The sequence below is a fragment of the Chrysemys picta genome, chromosome 11 (genome assembly GCF_011386835.1).
Source record: "Chrysemys picta bellii isolate R12L10 chromosome 11, ASM1138683v2, whole genome shotgun sequence".
Taxonomy (NCBI): domain Eukaryota; kingdom Metazoa; phylum Chordata; order Testudines; family Emydidae; genus Chrysemys; species Chrysemys picta.
In genome coordinates this window covers 76,517,150-76,536,803 of record NC_088801.1, presented here as the reverse complement: position 1 = coordinate 76,536,803, position 19,654 = coordinate 76,517,150, and the positions used below count along the sequence as shown (strand labels likewise).

The following is a 19,654-nucleotide window of genomic DNA, read 5'->3' as shown; positions in this document are numbered from 1 at the left end:
ACCATGCCTCTAGGCGTGCACAAGCCTCCTCCAAATCCTCCTCACAGCGTCCAAAACCTGCCAGAGGTGAGACATAAAGGAGACGTTGAGCTGCTTGGGCACCCTCTGCTTCCTAGCGCCCCAGAGCCCCATATTTCAGGGGCCCCAGCCAGTGCCTCTGCATGACTGTGGGCATGACTGTGCCTTCGCAGGAAGAGGGGAGGCAGGTGGGGGAATAGACCCTATTTCTCTGCTTTGCGTGGGGCCCGAGTTTGCCACCGCAGCTGTGGGGTCAGGGGCTGCTCACCTTTCGGTTTCTTCCTTTCGTCCCTGGGCCTCGTCTTCCTCGGAGAAGCCTGCCACACACAGAGAAAGCAGCAAGGTTATAAGAGAACTCCTCAGTAAAACGGGGTTAACAATGAGCCAGAGGTGATTGCCATGTGGGGCCAGAGGGAAGTTTTTCCTTGTGGGAGAGTATTGCACTAGGAGGCATCATGGGTAGGCATTGTGCTTCTCTATGATGCAGCCAATATACGGCACCCAGCACAACCCATAACAGGGGTCACTGGAATAATCCAGGGGTTGGAGAAACAGGGATTGCTGGTACCAGGAGCCTGCAGAGTTTAGAAGCATTGCAGGAGAGAATAGAAGTGCTGTTGCTGGGTCTGGTTCTCTCCCCCCCTTCCCCGCCAGTTATGAATTGCAAAACTGTTTTTTAGAATAAACCAAAACCAAGTTTATTAACTACAAAAGGTAAATGTCAAGAGATTATAAGGGATAGCAAACACATCAAAGCAGATTCCTGAGCAAATCAAACAAAACACGCAACGTAAGCTTAATACGCTAAATTAACTGGTTAATAGTAGAAAGCAACAGAGGGTCCTGTGGCACCTTTAAGACTAACAGAAGTATTGGGAGCATAAGCTTTCGTAGGTAAGAATCTCACTTCTTCTGATACTTGGTTAATAGTAGCACATTCTCACCCTAAATGTTGTTTTGTGCAGGTTGCAAAGTTTCTTGAAGGTAAACTGCACTGATTGCAGCTTAAATATCCAGGTATTCCTTTCACAGGCTAGATCTTTCCCCACTGGGCTCAGCCCCCCCTCCTCCCCCTCAGTTTAGTTCCTTTGTTTCTCCAGGTGTTTTCAGCAGTCTTCCTTTTTGGGCAGGGAGGTGGTGGAGAAGAACCTAGATTAACTCACTTCCAAGCCTTCAATAGGATTTGGATATGATAGGAATCCTTTCTCCCAGTTTGACCCCCACCCCCAACTCCCTCCTAGTGGAAAAATACCACCAGTCCAAAATGATGTCCAGTACCAGGTGACATGATCACATGACCCTGCAGTGTCAAAGCAGCATCCCAGAAAACTTCTCAGGAAGGAGGAAGTTTAGTATCTTCAAAGTCCTAATGGCCCACCCAGGCTGATTGCCTACTGTTTGGTGGGCATTCCCCTGGTGCAAGCACTTTTGTAATTGATACAGAGCCCGTATTCCTAACTTCAGATACAGAAATGATACATCCATACAAATAGGATAATCACATTCAGTAAATCAGAACCTTTCCAATGATATCTCACATGACCCATCTTGCATAAAACATACCTTAGTTATGCCATATTCATAGAACAATATTTCTATGAAGAATATAGGGCATAATGTCACAGCAGTGAAGAAGGATGTGGACAAGGGCGATCCAGTGGATATCGTGTACCTGAACTTTCAGAAAGCCTTTAAGGAGATCCCTCCCCAAAAGTTCTTAAGCAAAGTAAGTTGTCAGGGGATAAGAGGGAAGGTCTTCTCATGGACCAGTAACTGGTTTTAAAGATGGGAAACAAAAGGTAGGAATAAATGGTGAGGTTTTGGAAGAGAGATAAATAGCAACGTCCCCCAAGGATCTGTACTGGGATCAGAGTTGTTCAACATATTCATAAATGATCTAGAAAAGGGGGGAAACAGTGAAGTGGCGGGATTTGCAGATGATACAAAACTAAAGATCGTTCAGTCCAAAGCTGAATATGCCCTCCTTGTTCCTAGATGTAGAACTCTGTGTTGGGCTGTATGAAATCACATTTTGTTTGAATGGGCCCCATTTGCCAAACAAACTCTCCAGAACTCTCTGTATGACTGCCCTGTCCTCATCGTTATTTCCCATTCTGCCAATCTTTGTGTCATCAGCACATTTTTATCAGCAGCAATTTTATATTTACGTCGAGGCTACACCTGACGGCAGGTTGCTGCTCTGGCATCTGGCAGGCGCTGATGTCGTCTCTAGGTCAGAATGGGGCTGCCCTCCTGCAATCTCCTGCTAGCCTGTGAGCTGTCAATGCTGTGCTTACATCAGGAGATAGGATGTGGCAACAGCCCAAGGGGGCTGAGCTGCTGAGCTCAGAACTAGGCAGGAGAGAGGGCATCAGATTTCCCAGGAAAACCCTGGGTCTTTTCAAAGCTTTATGACTCTCAAGCCCCTGGGCAAGGGACGTTTTTTCCCTACTTGTGAAGCAGAATCTCCCAGCCTGAAGTGATAATCTAGTGTTACAAGTGCAGAAAAACGTTCATGGTATCGCCTGCCCAAGCCTTCCAAAACCATGAGCTGGGCCCCACCAAACTCATGAGATTGACTTCAAAATAACGATATTTAAAAAAAAATTCATCTGGGGAACTCTTCATTTGTCTTCTGGTGTCTGAGCCGCTAGGGTGCACTCAATTTCCATTTTCCAGCTTCTCTTTGCAACCAATGTGCTAACAAATAAAATGAAATGAAATCAAATCAAATAAAAAGCCGAGATTCTCAGATAAATCACTTGACTCCAGCAGTGGGAGCTTTAAGAAAAGCCCCTATATCATGAGATAATAAAGAGCCCTACCTCTTATCTAACACTTTCAGTCAGTGGATCTCAAAGCACTTTACAAAGGAGGTCTGTAGCATTAGCCCCCTTTTGGAGATGGGAAACTGAGGCACAGAGAAGAACAGTGACTTACCCAAGGTCACCCAGCAAGACAGTAGCAGAGACAGGACTAGCACTTAAGTCTCCTGAGTTCCGTCTAGTGCTCTATGCACTAGGCCACAGTGCATTTGAAGGAAGGGGTCATAGTCAGTACATTCCTGTGGTGTGTGGTGGTTATTTTGGCTCTCCCAATGCCATAGTTGTTGAAGTGACACATTTTGACCTGTGACCTGTGCTGGCCCAGGGGCATCATTGTTAAAACGAGTTTCTCACAGCAGGTTCTTGTTAGGCCTGAACACAAGTTAACTGGACCATGTCTCCGATGTCCCATTGGGAAAGTTTAAAAGCCACTGAAGGCCTTGCAGTGCACTGACATACTGGGATTTTCAGACTGCCTTTGACAAGGTCCCTCCCCAAAGGCTCTTAAGCAAAGTACGCTGTCATGGGATAAGAGGGAGGGTCCTCTCATGGATCAGTAACTGGTTAAAAGGGTAGGAATAAATAATCCATTTCTCCGAATGGAGAGAGGTAAATAGTGGTGTCCCCCAGTGGTCTGTACTGGGACCAGTCCTATTCAACATATTCATCAATGATCTGGAAAAAGGGGTAAACAGCGAGGTGGCAAAATTTGCAGCAATACAAAACTATTCAGAATAGTTAAGTCCAAAGCAGACTGTGAAGAGTTACAAAAGGATCTCACAAAACTGGGCGACTGGGCAACAAAATGGCAGATGAAATTCAAGGTTGATCAATGCAAAGTAATGCACATTGGAAAACATAATCCCAACTCTACAGATAAACTCCTGGGGGCTAAATTAGCTGTTACCACTCAACAAGAGCTCTTGGAGGCATTGTGGATAGTTCTCTGAAAACATCCACTCAATCAGCAGTGGCAGTCAAACACGGAAACAGAAAGTTAGGAATCATTAGGAAAAGGATAGATAACAAGACAGAAAATATCATATTGCCTCTATATAAATCCAGGGTACACCCAGATCTTGAATACTGCCTGCAGATGTGGTCTCCCCATCTCAAAAAAAGGCCAATTAAGTAAGAGAAAAAAAACCTTTTGAAGTGATAATCAAGATAGCCCAGTTGTTTCTCTTACTTAATTGGCCTCTCAGAGTTGGTAAGACAACTCCCACCTGTCTCTGTATGTGTATATATATATCTCTTCAATATTATGTTCCATTCTCTGCATACGAAGAAGTGGACTGTAGCCCACGAAAGCTTATGCTCAAATAAATTTGTTAGTCTCTAAGGTGCCAAAATACTCCTGGTTTTTCTATCGTACTTGTTGCTTGGAGGTAATGAATTATTCATTTGATCTTATAATAAATATTTGAACTTGTAATATACCTGTAAATGCCAATTAGAGGCTGCTCTGCATTTTAATCTGAGCAAAACAAGTCTGTATTTGCACGCTCTTTTCAGACATTTTGTTCTTTGTGATTTTGCTGAATTTAAAGTGTTCATGAAAACTGGAGGATTCAAGAACAGAGCCTCTTCTCACTGGATAACTATATATGGAGTGATCCCAGCAGGGACAAAATGCCACAGGTGTGTCTTATATTAGGTAGCAGCAAATGTTCTATCATGGCTAGCTGGGGTGGTCGGGGGAGTAAGGAACAACCAATGAATGGAGCCACGAGCTCGGTCTGTGGCCCTGTCTCTCTCTGTGGCTGTGTCCTGCCAGCCCAATGGGGCCTGGTCAGAACAGGGGGCCTGGTCAGAACAGGGGGCCTCTGGCCACTCTCCCTCCCTTCCTTCCAGGGGGCTGTGTCCAGGCAAGCTCTGCTGAGAGTGTAGGATGGCTGCTGAGGGGTTGGGGCAGGGGGTGTCCTCCTACCATCCTGCTTCTCCTGGAGAAACTGTGCTGGGTCGCCAGGGCCATCCAGATGACCAGGACCAGAAGGACGCAGGTGTACAGCACCCAGGGGCTGTCCCAGCAGGCACAGAACCAGCTCTGCGTGATCCCCATCCTCGTGCTGGGGAGGACGGTCTGGACACTGGGCTCCCTGCTGCTGCTGCCACTGGATCTCTCCCGAGAGGCTGTTTGTTCCAGTGACGCATCATAAAGGGCCAGGACCAGGCGGGTCCTGACATCACAAAGGGACTGCACGCATCAGAGGTGAGCAAGATCCTCAGCTCCCTACAGCCCCTCCCCAGTGTTAGGGGGCTTATGTTTTTACCCTTTTACTTTCCTGGTTCTTCTCGCATGAAAAGAGCAACAATACCCCAAGTTCAAAGGCGCAAACAATTTGATGTTTATTGGGGTAAACTTTTCGCAAGCATCATTTTAGTTGCCGTTCTATTTTCAGGTACCATGGTAGCTGTTACACAGGTGCTGGCCTCCTCGTTGAGCATTTTGCGTTTTCGTACACATTTTCCACCCCTGTCAGCCTTTTGAAGCCATCCCCCACCCACGTCATGCTAGCCACAAGACACACACCACAGACAAACAACGCAAAACATAGATTCATAGTATTCTGGGTTATTCTTTCGCTGGCACCAGCATGCTTGTAGAGTGTCTGAAAAACAAAAGAAACAATTTTTACCCCCTTTGGTGGGGACAGATTATTGCTTAATAATAATACCAATTCCTTTTACAAATGTCCTTGCTAATTGCAGGAAAAACAGAAGAATTACCTTTAGGCTGTTCTTATTTTGTTTTATAGTCAGGCTAGTGAATTACCCCACTCACTGGTCATTTATGAAATTTATGAGGTGGCGTGCCTCAGTTTCCCCTCTTGTACAACAGACCAGGTTTGCAATAGTTTTTTTGCTGTACCAAGCTTTACGTTTATTTTCAGGTAATAACTGAGAGACAGCTTTAGATTTTGGCTTTGTACCCCCCCCCCCCTACATCCCCCCCTCCGTTAGGGTTAACCTGTCCCCCTTATTTTCAGGCTTGACTTGTTTTTTCACCTCCCTCTTCTGGAGGGCCATAATCTTCTAGTAGCTTGTTTGCTGACCAGATGGATTTATTATTTCCAGATTTTTTGTGCTGCTACTTATGGGTAGTTTTCTTCTTCCCCCATCAGTTAGGTAATTTGCATTTACACAGAGGCTTTCTTGGCTTGCCTCTGGATCCAAAGCGATCAGCAGCTCAGAGACTGTCTTAAAAGGGACACATTTCACTTCCACCAGAGTTCTCATTACTTTTCACTTTCATCTCCTGCTTTAAAACACACAGAGATTTGAAAAAGAAAGCACAATTTATTGTGGCTTCTTTTGGAGCCCTAATAGGATTTTAATTAAGTACCATGTTTTGTTTGCATTTCTTTTACCTCTTATCCAATATGCACTGCACATGTCCTGGGAAATAGTTTAATTTCCATAACATTATATTAACCATATTAATTGTACAGAAGGTGTAACTGCCTTCCCGTGCCCACAGAGTTTTCATGCACCCCCACCAAAGCGACAGTCCAATCCCCCAGAGCCCCCCCAAGGCTCAGTGTTCCCATCATTGCTCCCCTTTTCCTTTTCCTATGCATGCACAAAACTATTTTTGCCTAACATTTTTTGCACTGTGATTACTTTTTTTTTTTTACACAACTATACCCCGATTACACTCCCATCTTGTACAACCAGAGACAGCCAGGGGCAGTCAAGTTAAGTTCCAATAGAAACCCCTGACATTCCTTTAGTGATTTTGATCACATTACCCAATAGTTAAATAATTTGATTAGATTATTTCTCCTCCTGCTGCCTGCAGCAGTCCCCTATAGACCATTTTTCTGGGAAAAGGGCCCATTTTTTCTCAGAATAGCTCCTGTCCCTAAAGCTGGTCTGTTAACTCTGCTTCTGACTCTAAACCCTGATGGGCCAAATCATCTTTAACCACCCGAACTACTCTACACCCCTTCAGCAGCCCTTGCTGAAACAGCACCAACCTTGAAAGTTTACTGGCAGCTTCCCATAATGCTGCCCTTACTTCAAACCTCTCACAAGTGGGCTGAAGTGCCTCCTTTCCCTGGAGGGCATCCAGTCCCCATGGGCAGGGACCTTCTTCCACTACCCATATACCAAAGGAGGGGGGGCTCCGCAGCCACCCCCCATCCCTCTGGGTCCCCTAACACTGCATCCATTTCCTTTTTAATCCCATCCCAGGCTGTCCGCTGCTCCTGGTATGGGCCCCAGTTCTTCCTTATCCATTTGTCGGGGACTCGAACCCAGACGGCACGGTTCGTTGTCTGACTGCAGAGTGAGAGACAGGCAACACCAGCAAGGTCCAAACACAAGCTCTTTATTGAAGAGTGCACATGACAATAGAGAGCGGCCCGTCTCCAGAGAGAACCAGCCACGATTACAATAACTAGTGAGATTATATAGACAGTTCCCTCGCGTCATAGCTAAAGCAACCCAACCCCCCCCTTTACTAGTTAAAAGCTTCTAATATTCATACATATCTATCTTCTTTGACAGTACAAACAGTTTGTGATGCCTCAGCAACTTCTTATCAACTTTTTGTCATGCACCAGGGGCTGGGAGAAAAGAGGGAGTTGAGTACAGATAAAGAACAAAAACAGGGAGTGGAGACAGCAAATCTCCATCTGTTCAAACAAACTGTTCCTAGCACATCTGGTACCAGAATGCGGTCCCCACCTCCTCCCTTATCTCATGCAGTTAGGCAACGTGCCCTCAGGTTTCACAAAGAGACAGGAAAGGCCCAGCAACCACAGTTACTTAGCCCAACGTTGGCTCAGCTGGCCCAACTGCTTGTTCTTACACTCCATTTTCCTTGGGCCTATCACATTTATCCAAAAACCCCTTTTCCCTGGCTTGCCAGAACCCACAACTGCCATCACGAGAGTTCGCTATGACCCCTCCAAGCAGAGCTGCGTGGACTGTTGGGGGTGGGGGGGCTTACAGGCTGCCACTCACCTATCCGATGCGATGCATCCGAGTCACGGCACCAAGATGTTAGGGGGCTTATTCCTTCACCCTCTCACTTCCCTGGTCCTTCTCGCATGAACAGATGGCAACAAGACCCAAAATCCAAAGGTGCAAACAATTCAATGTTTACTTGGGGTGAACTTCCAGCAAGCGTGATTCCAGTTTCCTTCCTCAGTGTCTCCCTTCCCAGCTCTGACACCACAGAGCCATCCCTGTTCCCATTCACTGTTCCTATTCCCGCCTTAGCAAAACATGATTCCAATTTCCCCACCCCCATTCCCTGTTCCCATTCGCCCCCCCTTACTTCCTGATTGACTGCAGACTATATAGTAAAACTTGTGTTGTGCTTAGCTATACCTTAACCAATCATGTTACTGAAATTTAACTAACCAATTCTAACATACTGTAACATGGTTCTTTAACCAATTATATCCCACCACCTTAACAAGCCCAACAAAATTAATTATACAGCAGACAGAAACAATTACAGAACCAAACAGACCATGCAAATAAACATACAAAACAATACAGAAGCAAGAATTTTACCCCAGCTATTGGTAAGTGAGTTCTTGCCAGACAGGATGCTATCAAACTAAGTTTCCTTTTGCATCTTCTAGGCTCTTCCCTTTCTCTGGAGGTGACAGGAATACCAGGACAGGACTGGATTCCTAACAGCCAATAGCACCTTATTTCCATGGGACTAGTCTGGGATGTGAGGATGTGACCGGTCACTTCTCAGCGTAGGGCTGCCTCTGCTGCTTAGCCGAAGGCCTTACTTAGCCTAAGAACAGAGCCTCAGACTGTCCCTTACACATAAAAAAAAAGAATTAAAATCACTTTTTTTCTACCTCGATAACTAGCTAAGTGATAAGAATACACCTAAATTCTTAAAGTATAGGCCTTTGCAGACAGGCCTGAATATCTCTCTCCTAACACCCAGCACCCCATGTAGGTACTTAGAGACTGTGACCGAGTCACCCCGTAACCTTCTCTTCATTAAGCGAAAGAGATTGAGCTCGGTGAGTCTCTCACTAAGAGGCAGGTTTCTAACCTTTGAATCATTCTTGAGGCTTTTTTCTGACTTCTCTTTCATTGAGAACATCCTTCTGGAATAACAAGGAGTCTGGTGGCACCTTAAAGACTAACAGATTTATTTGGACATAAGCTTTCGTGGGTAAGAACCTCACTTCTTCAGATGCATAGAGTGAAAGTCACAGCTGCAGGCATTATATACTGACACATGGAGAGCAGGGAGTTACTTCGCAAGTGGAGAACCAGTGTTGACAGGGCCAATTCAATCAGGGTGGATGTAGTCCACTCCCAATAATAGATGAGGACGTGTCAATTCCAGGAGAGGAAAAGCTGCTTCTGTAATGAGCCAGCCACTCCCAGTCCCTATTCAAGCCCAGATTAATGGTGTTAAATTTGCAAATGAATTTTAGTTCTGCTGTTTCTCTTTGAAGTCTGTTTCTCGTCCCCTAGTGCCCCTCCTCTACTTGCGCTACATCAATGACATCTTCATCATATGGACCCACGGAAAGGAGTCCCTTGAAGAATTCCACCTGGACTTCAACAATTTCCACCCCACCATCAACCTCAGCCTGGACCAGTCCACACAAGAGATCCACTTCCTGGACACTACAGTGCAAATAAGTGACTGTCACATAAACACCACCCTATACCGGAAACCTACTGACCGCTATACGTACGTACATGCATCCAGCTTCCATCCAAGACACACAACACGATCCATTGTCTACAGCTAAGCCCTAAGATACAACCGAATTTGCTCCAACCCCTCAGGCAGAGACAAACACCTACAAGATCTTTATCAAGCATTCGTAAAACTACAATACCCACCTGGGGAAGTGAGGAAACAGATTGACAGAGCAAGACAGGTCCCCAGAAATCACCTACTACAGGACAGGCCCAACAAGGACAATAACAGAACACCACTGGCCATCACATACAGCCCCCAGCTAAAACCTCTCCAGCGCATTATCCACGATCTACAACCTATCCTGGAAAATGATCCCTCACCCTCACAGACCTTGGGAGGCAGGCCAGTCCTCGCTTACAGACAACCCCCGACCTGAAGCAAATACTCACCAGCAACTACACACCACACCACAGAGACGTGATCATTTAGTGTGAGCCTCTGTTATGGTGTTTTTAAATAGTTTCCATGCAGCTTACAGGCATTTTACGCTTGGGACTGTTCCTTTGAATTTCCATGTAACTCGCTTCCTCACGTTGGTGTAGTTCCCCTTTTGGAAGTTACATGCTAAGGCAGTGGGTTTCTTTGGTATTTCTCCTCCTATTAGGAATGAATTACATTATGGTCGCTATTATTGAGCGGTCCAGCTATATTCACCTCTTGGACCAGACCCTGTGTCCACTTCGGACTAGATCAAGGATTGCCTCTCCCCTTGTGGGTTCCAGGACCAGCTGCTCCAAGCAGCAGCCATTAATGGTGTCTAGAAGTTTGATCTCTGCATCCCATCCTGAGGTGACCTGTTCCCTGTCAATATGGGGATAGTTTAAATCCCCCATTATTACTGGTTTTTCTGGGGTTTTTATAGCCTCTGATCTCCCTGAGCATTTCACAGTCACCTGCAGCATCCTGGTCAGGTGTTGGTAGAATATTCCTACTGCTATTCTCTTCTTAGTCAAGCATGGAATTTCTAGCTATATAGAGTCAGCGGTACAGTTTGATTCATTGAAGATTTTTACTATACTTGACTCTGCTTTCTTTCTGACATAGAGCCGCCCTTCTCCCCCTGCGGGTGATCTACTCTGTCACTTCTATGTATTTTGTACCTGGGTATTAACTGTGTCCCACTGATTATCATTGTTCAACCACGTTTCTGTGGTGCCTATTATATCAATATCCCCATTGAATACCAGGCACTCAACTTCACCCATCTTAGCCTTTATACGTCTAGCACTTGTATACAAGCACTTATAAAATCTGTCAATATTTTGTTGTCTGCCTTCATGTGGTGTCATTGAATGGGACTCTTTTCTGTTTGAGTTTTTCTCTTCTGCTCCTACCTGTACATTATCAATCTCTATCCTCTCCTCTTTACTAGGATATAGAGGCTCCCCATGAATAGATACACCCCTTAGTATGTGCCTGTCTGACCCGTGTGCTCCTCCACACCTGTCAGCTTTCCCCCAGCCCTTAGTTTGCAAACTCCTCTATGACCTTTTTAATTTTACATGCCAGCAGTCCGGCTCCAGTTTGGTTTAGGTGGAGCCCATCCTTCCTGTATAGGCTCCTCCTTCCCAAAAGGTTCCCCAGTTTCTAACAAATCTAAACCCCTCTTCCCTACACCATTGCCTCATCTATGCATTGACACCCTGCAGTTCTGCCTGTCTAACTGGCCCTGCGCATGGAACTGAAAGTGTTTCAGAGCATGCGCCTATGGAGATCCTGGACTTTAATCTCTTCTTAGCAGCCTACATTTGGCCTCCAGGACCTCTTTCTTACCTTTCCCTATGTCACTGGTGACGAATATCCCACAATCACCAGCTCCTCCCGAGAACTGCACATTAGTCTATCTAGATGACTCAAGAGGCCTGCAACCTTTGCATCCAGCTGACAATTCACCATGCAGTTCTCCCAGTCATTACAAACCCAGCTATCTATATTTCCAACAATCAAATCCCCCGTTACTACTACCTGTCTCTTCCTATTAACTGGACTTTCCTCCCTCGGAGAGGTATCCTCCATGCAAGAGGACACCATGACATCATCTGGAAGGAGCATCCCAATTATGGGATCATTTCCCTCTGCTCCAGTTAGATGTTCTCCTTCCCCAAGACCTTCGTCTTCCTCAACAGCACAGAGGCTGTCAGGCGGTCGGTGGGACTGGTCTACTGTGTCCCTGAGAGTCTCATCTATGTACCTCTCTGTCTCCCTTAGCTCCTCCAGTTCAGCCATTTCTGGCTCAAGAGTCCGTACTGTGTCTCTGGAGGCCATGGGTTGCTTGCACTGAATGCACACACATGCCACCTGCCCGCAAGGGAGGTAATTGCACATGCTGCATTCAGTGCAATAAACTGACTAGCCCCCGCCCTGTGGCTGGACTGCTCCCCCCAGTATTTTTATTCTTGCAGGGGGGGTTGGGCGGGGCGTTACCGACCTAAGTTTAAAATATGTATGTTGGGGTATCTGGCTCTCATGTTCCCTTTCTAAACTCCCTCACAACGCCCCCGTTCGCTGCTCCTGTTCATTAGCTCCTCTGGTTGTTTAGCCAATATTTAATAATGGCCTCCTCGGTCTAGCAGAGAAAGGTCTAACAGGCTCCAGTGGCTGGAAGCTGAAGCCAGACAGATTCAGACTGGAAAGAAGGGGTCAATTTTGAACAGTGAGAGTATGTAACCACTGGAACAGCTTACCAAGATTGGCTGTCTAACTAACAGATCTGCTGTAGGAATTACTTGGGGGAAGTTCTCTGGCCTGTGCAATGCAGGAAGTCAGAGGAGATGATCACTGTGGTCCCTTCTGGCCTTGAGATCTATGAATCTATGGATAAATTACTGGGTTAACCTCCATGAGCAAACCTGGCCATCACACTGGGTCTGTGTCCCTGGGGACAGCACAGCAGTGCTGGATAGAGTTCTCTGCCTCAGCCAAGTGATGCTCCTTCTCCAAACAACAGCCTGCTTTTCCTCATTGCCATGGTCACAGGACCACTCGTTCCCAACACAGACTCAGGAAAAGGTCACCTCTTGGAACTCAAGGACATACAGTTCATTAACACCCACTCCTGATTCATAGCAGCTTTGGTGAACTCCCATGGCTCCTGTGAGCCTGTGTTTGGATTCAGTGACTTTGGGTAGAATGGGATTGTGTTTGGCTATTTACTTTTCAGTGGCTCCTCTGTAGCATTTTTGTGGTGCCACTTCTGCCTTCTCCAACGAAAACAGGCAATAAAGCGATGTCTCCTGATTTGATTATGAATCTCGTAATAACCGGTGTCTTTCTCAGAGCTCCTGCTCCCAGGCTCATGGGATGGCAGGAGAATCTCAGCTGTCGTTACAAAAAACAAGGAAGTTTCTAGCCCACATGGTTGTGAGAAGCTGGGAAATGTCATTCAGGGGCACCCTAAAAGGGTCAAAATCAGAAGGCAAATAGAGAACCCCCCATTTATTAGCTTAAAAATCAAACGCTTTTTAAAAGCCGATCTCGTGATTTTGGGGGCTGACCTGTGACTTGAACGCTGTTGGTTGTGAGGACTGAGGAAGTCACCTCCTGTGCTCAGTGAAGAGGGAGCTTTGCATGCAGGGCAGTGGATCTGACAGCGCACCCCAAGCCCCCCGGTGTCTGGGCCTCACGAGGACAGCGGGCAGGATGCTGATACATGGCACTGCCATTTCTTAGTGCAGTGCATGGGCACGGGGTGTGATGGGTACCCTGGGAGCCCTGCCTGTCGCCTACCCAGCCCCCGCAGGCCTCTGGCACATTTTGGGGGGCTGCAGCTAGCTCACAGGGGCTGGTGCAGTGCTGGGCTCAGGTGATCTGTCTGACCTGCTCGTTGTGTGCCAGGCAGCGTGGAACCCCAGGGCAGTGGCTGGCAGGGTGGGAAGGGGCGGGGACTGAAGCAAGAAGACCAATGGAGACACAGACCCCTTCCCTGCTGGCTGGAGACAAAGGGTGGCTGCAGGAGCTGCTGTGGACGTGAAGCAGGAGGCGGGAGGAGCCAGCGTTGGCAGGGCTGTCCGCCCTCGTGGCTTCATTACCAGGCCCATGACATTTCCTTTTGACTCCCAGCCCTGCCCTGGAGGCGATTCATTACCTGGGAATCTCAGCTTCCATTTGAATGCACAGGGAAGTTTCTAGGCTTCGTGGCTGTGCAGAAGCGCCGGGAAACGTGAGCCAAGTGCAGCCGCATGGCTCACCCCCCGGAGGATCGAATCACCGTGGCTTGGAGTCTGAGACTAGATGAACATTTTCCGGATCCAATTAATCCAGTTTCTGGCACAGGTGCTGTGGTGTGTTGATAAGAGGATGGGGGGTGTTCAGTCTGGGTGACTGTCTCACTCCTCCCCTGGCTCTGGGGTGAGTGAAGCTTCTTTCATGAGCCACGGGGAGAACAGGATTATCTGCATTGCCCCCAACATGCTCATAACACTTGCAGCTCTGCATTACGACACTGACTCTAATAAAATCTCATGCTTCAAGGCTTCACCCTTCACCTGCAGGGATCAGGAAGATATTTACTTCCCCATGCACAATCGTAATCTAGATTTTTTCTTTCTGAAGCATCAGGGATTGGCCAGAGCTGGAGACAGGACACAGGATGTGGTGGACCAGTGTTCTGAGAACCCTCTTTCGAGACGCCCGGCTGATGTGCCTCGTTCACATTCTTGGGGTCAGACTGATCACCACATTTGGGGTTAGGAAGGAATTTTCCCCGGGTCAGACTGGCAGGGAGCATGGGGGTGGGGGGTGTCACCTTCCTTGGAAGCGTGAGGCCGGGATCGCCTGCTGGGATCATCTGGGCATGTCCACCCGATCAATCCCCTGCCATTGCAGGGGCCTCGCGCTCTCCTGGTCTCTGCTTGTGGCTCACAACAGTTTAGTCTCCTGAGGACAGAAATGCTTTAGTCTAATTAAAGTCACTGGGCTCAAAGCAGGGGTAACTGGATGAAATGTAAGGGCTTGACTTATACACGAGCTCAGAGCGCTGGTCCCCCCTGTCTGGGGTCCCGTCTCCAGCTGTGGCCAATCCCCGATGGTTCAGAGGAAGGCCCAATCTGGACTTAAATTCTATAAGCTATAAATGGGAAATATGAAAACCCTGAACCATTTTTCTTTTGTAAATCGCTCCTGGTTTTTAAGCCTGGCGGTGCCGCACTGGGGAGCTGGAGAGGGCGGTGGGCTGGAGGAGGAAGGGGTGGCTGTGTAGGGGGCTGTGGCCTGCATTTGTGCAGATGCACCTTTTGTAGGTGTTCTCAGATTGAATTTCCCACCTGTGATTGTCTCCATGTGGCATGTGTGGCCAGGGAGTTCACAAACCAGCAGCCAGACTGGGAAACACATTTTCCAAAACCCTCTTCTTTTGGGGCCAATCGTGGGGTTTATTAATGCTTGGGGTTGGCAGTAGGGGTTCCCTCACCCCCCACCCCCTACAACTCCCACATCCAGCTCCCAAGGCCTCCCCTCAGCAACTCCCTTCTCAGGCTTAGGTGGGAAGAAGTAGCCGTGGGACATCTCTTTGGCTATTGAAACTCACTCACAGCTGCACACTTATTTTTCATAAGATTCTGAGCCTTGGAGGAAGAATATGACAATCAGGGGACTCTTTTTAGATCTTTGGGAAGCTTAATTTGATTTCAAGACAGCCCCTTGCAGCCCGCTGGTATGCAGCGGGATTGCGACATCACTGGTCAGCCAGCCAGCCATCAGATGGTTGCCATTATTCGCTGGCCAGCTGTGCTGCAGACCAGTCAGCTGAAATTCTGCAAAACTCTCTTGGCGTTTTCTGGCACTTTCATCTGCGTTCCCGGGGGATGATTATTTAATGCTGCTGGGATTTTGTGTAATTAAAGCTGTTAAGAAACTTGGCTAGGTAACTTCTTATTTTAAACAAATCACATGGCCAGATGAGACAACACTGCCCTGAATTTTTAACAGAGGCTATTGGACCTCCTAGGTTAACAGCTACAATCGTTTAATAGCTGACAGATGCTGCTTTAGGGCTCTCTGCTGTACCACACATATGCCCAGGATTGCAAGATCCCCCAGGCAGGGACTCTGCTTTTCCGGATTCTCTATGCTATATAAAGTCATTAACGCTATGGATTAACTGCGGGCAGGAACAGACACAGTGGTTAGAGTGCTTTGATCAGACCTGATTTCTCCTTCCTAACGTGCAGGCTGCACCATCCACGGGGCTGCTGTCCCTGGGGCACACCCTCCCCTCAGCCCAGGAGCTGCCATTCCCCTTGATTCAGAAGGGAGCATGCCCCAGGACACTCCCTAGGGAGAGCGAGCTGCCCACCTCCCCACACACACTTTTCCTGCCGTCTCCACCCGCCAGTGGGGAAGAGCCCCCAGGTCAATCCGCCTCGCTCCCTACTGAGTCACAACCTGTCTCCTGGTTGTTTGGCTGTACAGTGACAAGGTGGGTGTGGAAATATCTTTTATTAGACCAACTTCTGTTGGTGAGAGACACATGCCTTCCAGCTTACACACAGCTCTTCTTCACGTCTGGGAAAGGTACTCACCATGTCACAGCTAAATACAAGGTATGTCAGCAGGGTCTGAATGAGCTCTCCCCTGACATCTAATGATGGACTGGGGGAGAAGATGTCAGGAACTAACCTTGTTTGCATAGACACACCGGCTCTGTCTAGGTGTGCAGCGTGATGGAACTGCTTTGCCCAAATGATCACTTTTGGCTGGTTTTAGATTGCAAGTCACTTTGTTATTGGGAGCAGGGGTAATAAGGTGTTGTTATCCCTGTGTGAATCAAGGGGAGCAGAACTTGGCATGCCCTGATTGAGGGGCTCACCCGCAACTGAACTGCACTCACTAAGCAGGGGTTGGGGTGCCAAAGCCAAGAGGAGATGAGAAAGGGTAAGAGTAGGTGTTTCTGCTTGGGGTGTGGTTGCTGCATAAGGGTCCTAGACACTATTTGACCCTTCCCCTCTCCACTGTTCAATGACAGAGCTGATTAAGACTCAATTGAGAGTCTTTTGTTGTGGATCACGAGAGCTGAAATCACTGATAACCAGGTCTAAGCATTAGCTCTGCTCTGGGACAGGATCTCTGGTAAAAGAGACTGTCCTAGTGTGAGGCTCCCCCACTAAGTGCTGAAATCACTGAGAGCAGTGTTAAGCGGTGGGACCTCAAGATCTTCCAGAGGTTGCAGCAGAGAGGGCAGTGATGGAGTGAGTGATGGCGGAGTGGCCGACAGCAGAGCGAGCGGCTGACAGTGGAGTGAACAGTTGACTGAGCGGCTGAGGGTGGAGTGAGTGGCTGACCAAGGAGCAAGCAGTGGCGGAGTGAGCGGCCAATGAAGCAGCTGACAGCAGAGCGAGCAGTTGATGGTCGAGCGGCAGCTGAGGCATTGCTCGCTGCTTCCCCTCTCCTCCCCGGGGTGGGAGGTGAACTCCTCGCTCTAGGTCTTCGCTGACCAAGGACAACTGTGAGTGGGGTGTGGTGGGGGGAGAGGGAAGTGGCAGGGTAAAGGGACTTTTGTTTGTTGAACTTTCACACTGCAAGGTGAGAGATTGAGGAAAAGGACACTGCCCAGTGTACTCTGGAGTGGGTGTTTTGTTCATGGTTATATGTTTTCAAATCATGCTTGTGACATGTGACAGGTCCCTGGGGCAGGTTCGTGGGGACGAGATTGTAAAGTTTCTCTTGGAGCTGTTTGGGAAGGATTTAATGACCTCCTCTAAGCACTGGGTGAACTGTGGCCGGGCTGGTAGAGGGGGTGGTGCTGCAGTGCTGTGGGCTGAATGGTTAGTCCAAGCGTCCCAGCTGACGGTGCTCCAGGTGCGGGCCCAGGGATCCCTCCCATGTGGGCGGCTGTCCGGCCGGTAGCGCTGTCCTGGCAGCTGGCGCGCTTGTGAAGGGTTTCTCTGCCAGGGCACATGCTGTGCCGGCGGGGGTGGGGCTGGCAGGGTGGCCAGGGAGGGGTCTGTCGCTGCTGCCAAGCAGCCAGAGCTGGGGCACCGCCAGGCAGGAGCACAGCGGGGCAGGGCCGGGGACGCGGAGGCGGAGTTGGCGCTACCGGGCACGCGTAGGCCCATGTCTGCCGAGCTGGGGAGCCTGTTTCTGTCCCAGCGGCTCCCGGAGGCCGCAGTTGGGCCGAGCCCCTGTGCTCGGAGCTGTACGGCTCTGTGTAATGCTGCACAGCATGGTGCCACGGCGTCACTGGCCTGTGCAGTGCAGCCCCCACCCGCCAGCCGGGGCTCTTAGGAATCCAGAGACATTTTAAATCCATGAACTGCCCCACTGCTCCCAGCATGGAGGGAGGTGACAGAGCTGCCACATGGGTCGATGGGAAGCTCTCCTAGAACTTGGCGCTCTGGTTGCTGCGAGGACAGCGTGGGGTGGGAAGGTGCCAAGAAAGGGGAGCGCTGTCAGAAGTAGCCCCCCTGTATGGGACCGGTTGAGGGTCTGTCGGGTGCTTGCTCCGACAGCACGGTGTGGAGTGGTCAAAGCCAAGCAAAATGACATTGGCCCAGCTGTTGCTCCGAGGACTTTCCACTTCCCTCTTGTTATTTTGCAAAGTCTAAGTGTTGGCAACCAGCTGGTGGCTGAGTGCAGAGCTCTCTGGGTTCCATGTCTATTGCTAATGCTGCAGCAGACGTCTGCACTGGCCCTGCCCGTCCCAGGGCACTGACTGCCCGATGCTCAGAGCTGGCAATGCTTGGTCACAAGCCCGGGATTTGTCTGGTTCCCTGTGGTCTCTCCAGGTGTTTGCGGAGAAGGGGCGGCCCGTATAAAACAGAACCTGCGAGTGACCTCACCCGCTGGCGACTGAGCAATGAAGAAGGGCGGCAGAGTTGGCGCTACCTGGAGGCTGGCGAGGCACGTGAGCGAGAGCAGAGCGGGCTGGAGGCTCACTGCCTAGGCTTGGACACGGTGAGTGGCTGATTTTCGCTCACAGCGCAGTGTTTGCCAAGGCTGGGAAAGGGGCACCCACCTGAACCCCATGCTCGTATGGCCGGCTGTAATTCCCCTATTGCTGCCATTGTCTCCTGCCCCCAAATGCTGAGTCGTTGTCTCTGAAGCAAGGCTTCTTTTCAGTGACTGTCTTGGATTCACATGCTTGCTAATTCCACCGGGCAGGCACAGGTGGTGCTGGCATCAGGGGCAGAATTCACAACCTCATGCCAACCTGGTTGTATTTGTTACTGGAGAAGAGGGGAGGTGTCACAGCCCCCTGCCTGGAGCCCTGGAATCTGGCCCCTGAAAAAGGGAGTGGGGGGGACGGGGGACGGGGACTGTTTGCACTGCTCCCTGCCTGCCTGCTGACCCACGCTGGGCTAGGCAGGCCTGTTCCTCTCTGCGGATTACACTGCTCTACAGCCAAAATGCTTCTGAAATAAATGTAGTCAAACTTTACTAATTCTGGGTCACTGAGAACGAAAATGATGCTTAAAATTGTTGATTGGCTCTAGTTTTCAAGATATGTTATTGGGTCAGTATATACGACTCTTGACTTGGGAATGGCGGAGGATAAGTGAGTTATAAAGGGAAGGGATCTCAATTTAAACCAGAAATGATTAAAATCCATCTTTGACTGGATCTACGAATAAATCTATGACTGGGTTTGGACAGTACTTGCTTTTTAGGCAAAACAATGAATGATGCAATCTGAAGCTGGTATTGCGTCATACATGATATGAATTGCATCATGTTATTCCTAGAAGTCATGGATGATGCAATCATAACGAAGCTTACATCACTCTGCTGAACAAATTGCCCTCTATCAGCTCTAGAAATCATACAGTATCGTGCTCTCTTATTTGTCAGTGTTTGATTTTGCAAAGGGACACATTTCTGTTTAGCTAAAGTGAGCAGAGATGCCTCGTACTTGTGTGAACAGTGCAGATAACTTCTGCTATGTTTGTGGTGAAGTGACTTTTGCATCACAAAAGCGCAGTATAACCACTATGGTTAAGAAAGCCTATCACCTTTATTTTGGCTGCAAAATTGGAGATCAGGACAAGAGGTGGGCCCCACACATATGCTGCAACACTTGGGCAACAAATCTTCGCCAGTGGTTGAACAGGAAAAGGAAATCTATGCCTTTTGCAGTGCCAATGATTTGGAGAGAGCAACAGATCATACCAGCAAT

General features: G+C 48.7%; 1 protein-coding gene across 1 annotated transcript in view; it reads left to right on the top strand.

Moving 5' to 3' along the window:
* Positions 1–16,017: 16,017 nt before the first annotated feature.
* The window catches only part of LOC135974417 (lanosterol synthase-like), a 34,096-nt gene continuing 30,459 nt past the window's right edge, over positions 16,018–19,654 (top strand). The window contains exons 1-2 of the mRNA XM_065562240.1: positions 16,018–16,085; positions 18,267–18,435. Coding sequence (XP_065418312.1) covers positions 16,066–16,085; positions 18,267–18,435 — 189 coding nt within the window. The 5' untranslated portion in view covers positions 16,018–16,065. The remainder of the gene's footprint in view (positions 16,086–18,266; positions 18,436–19,654) is intronic.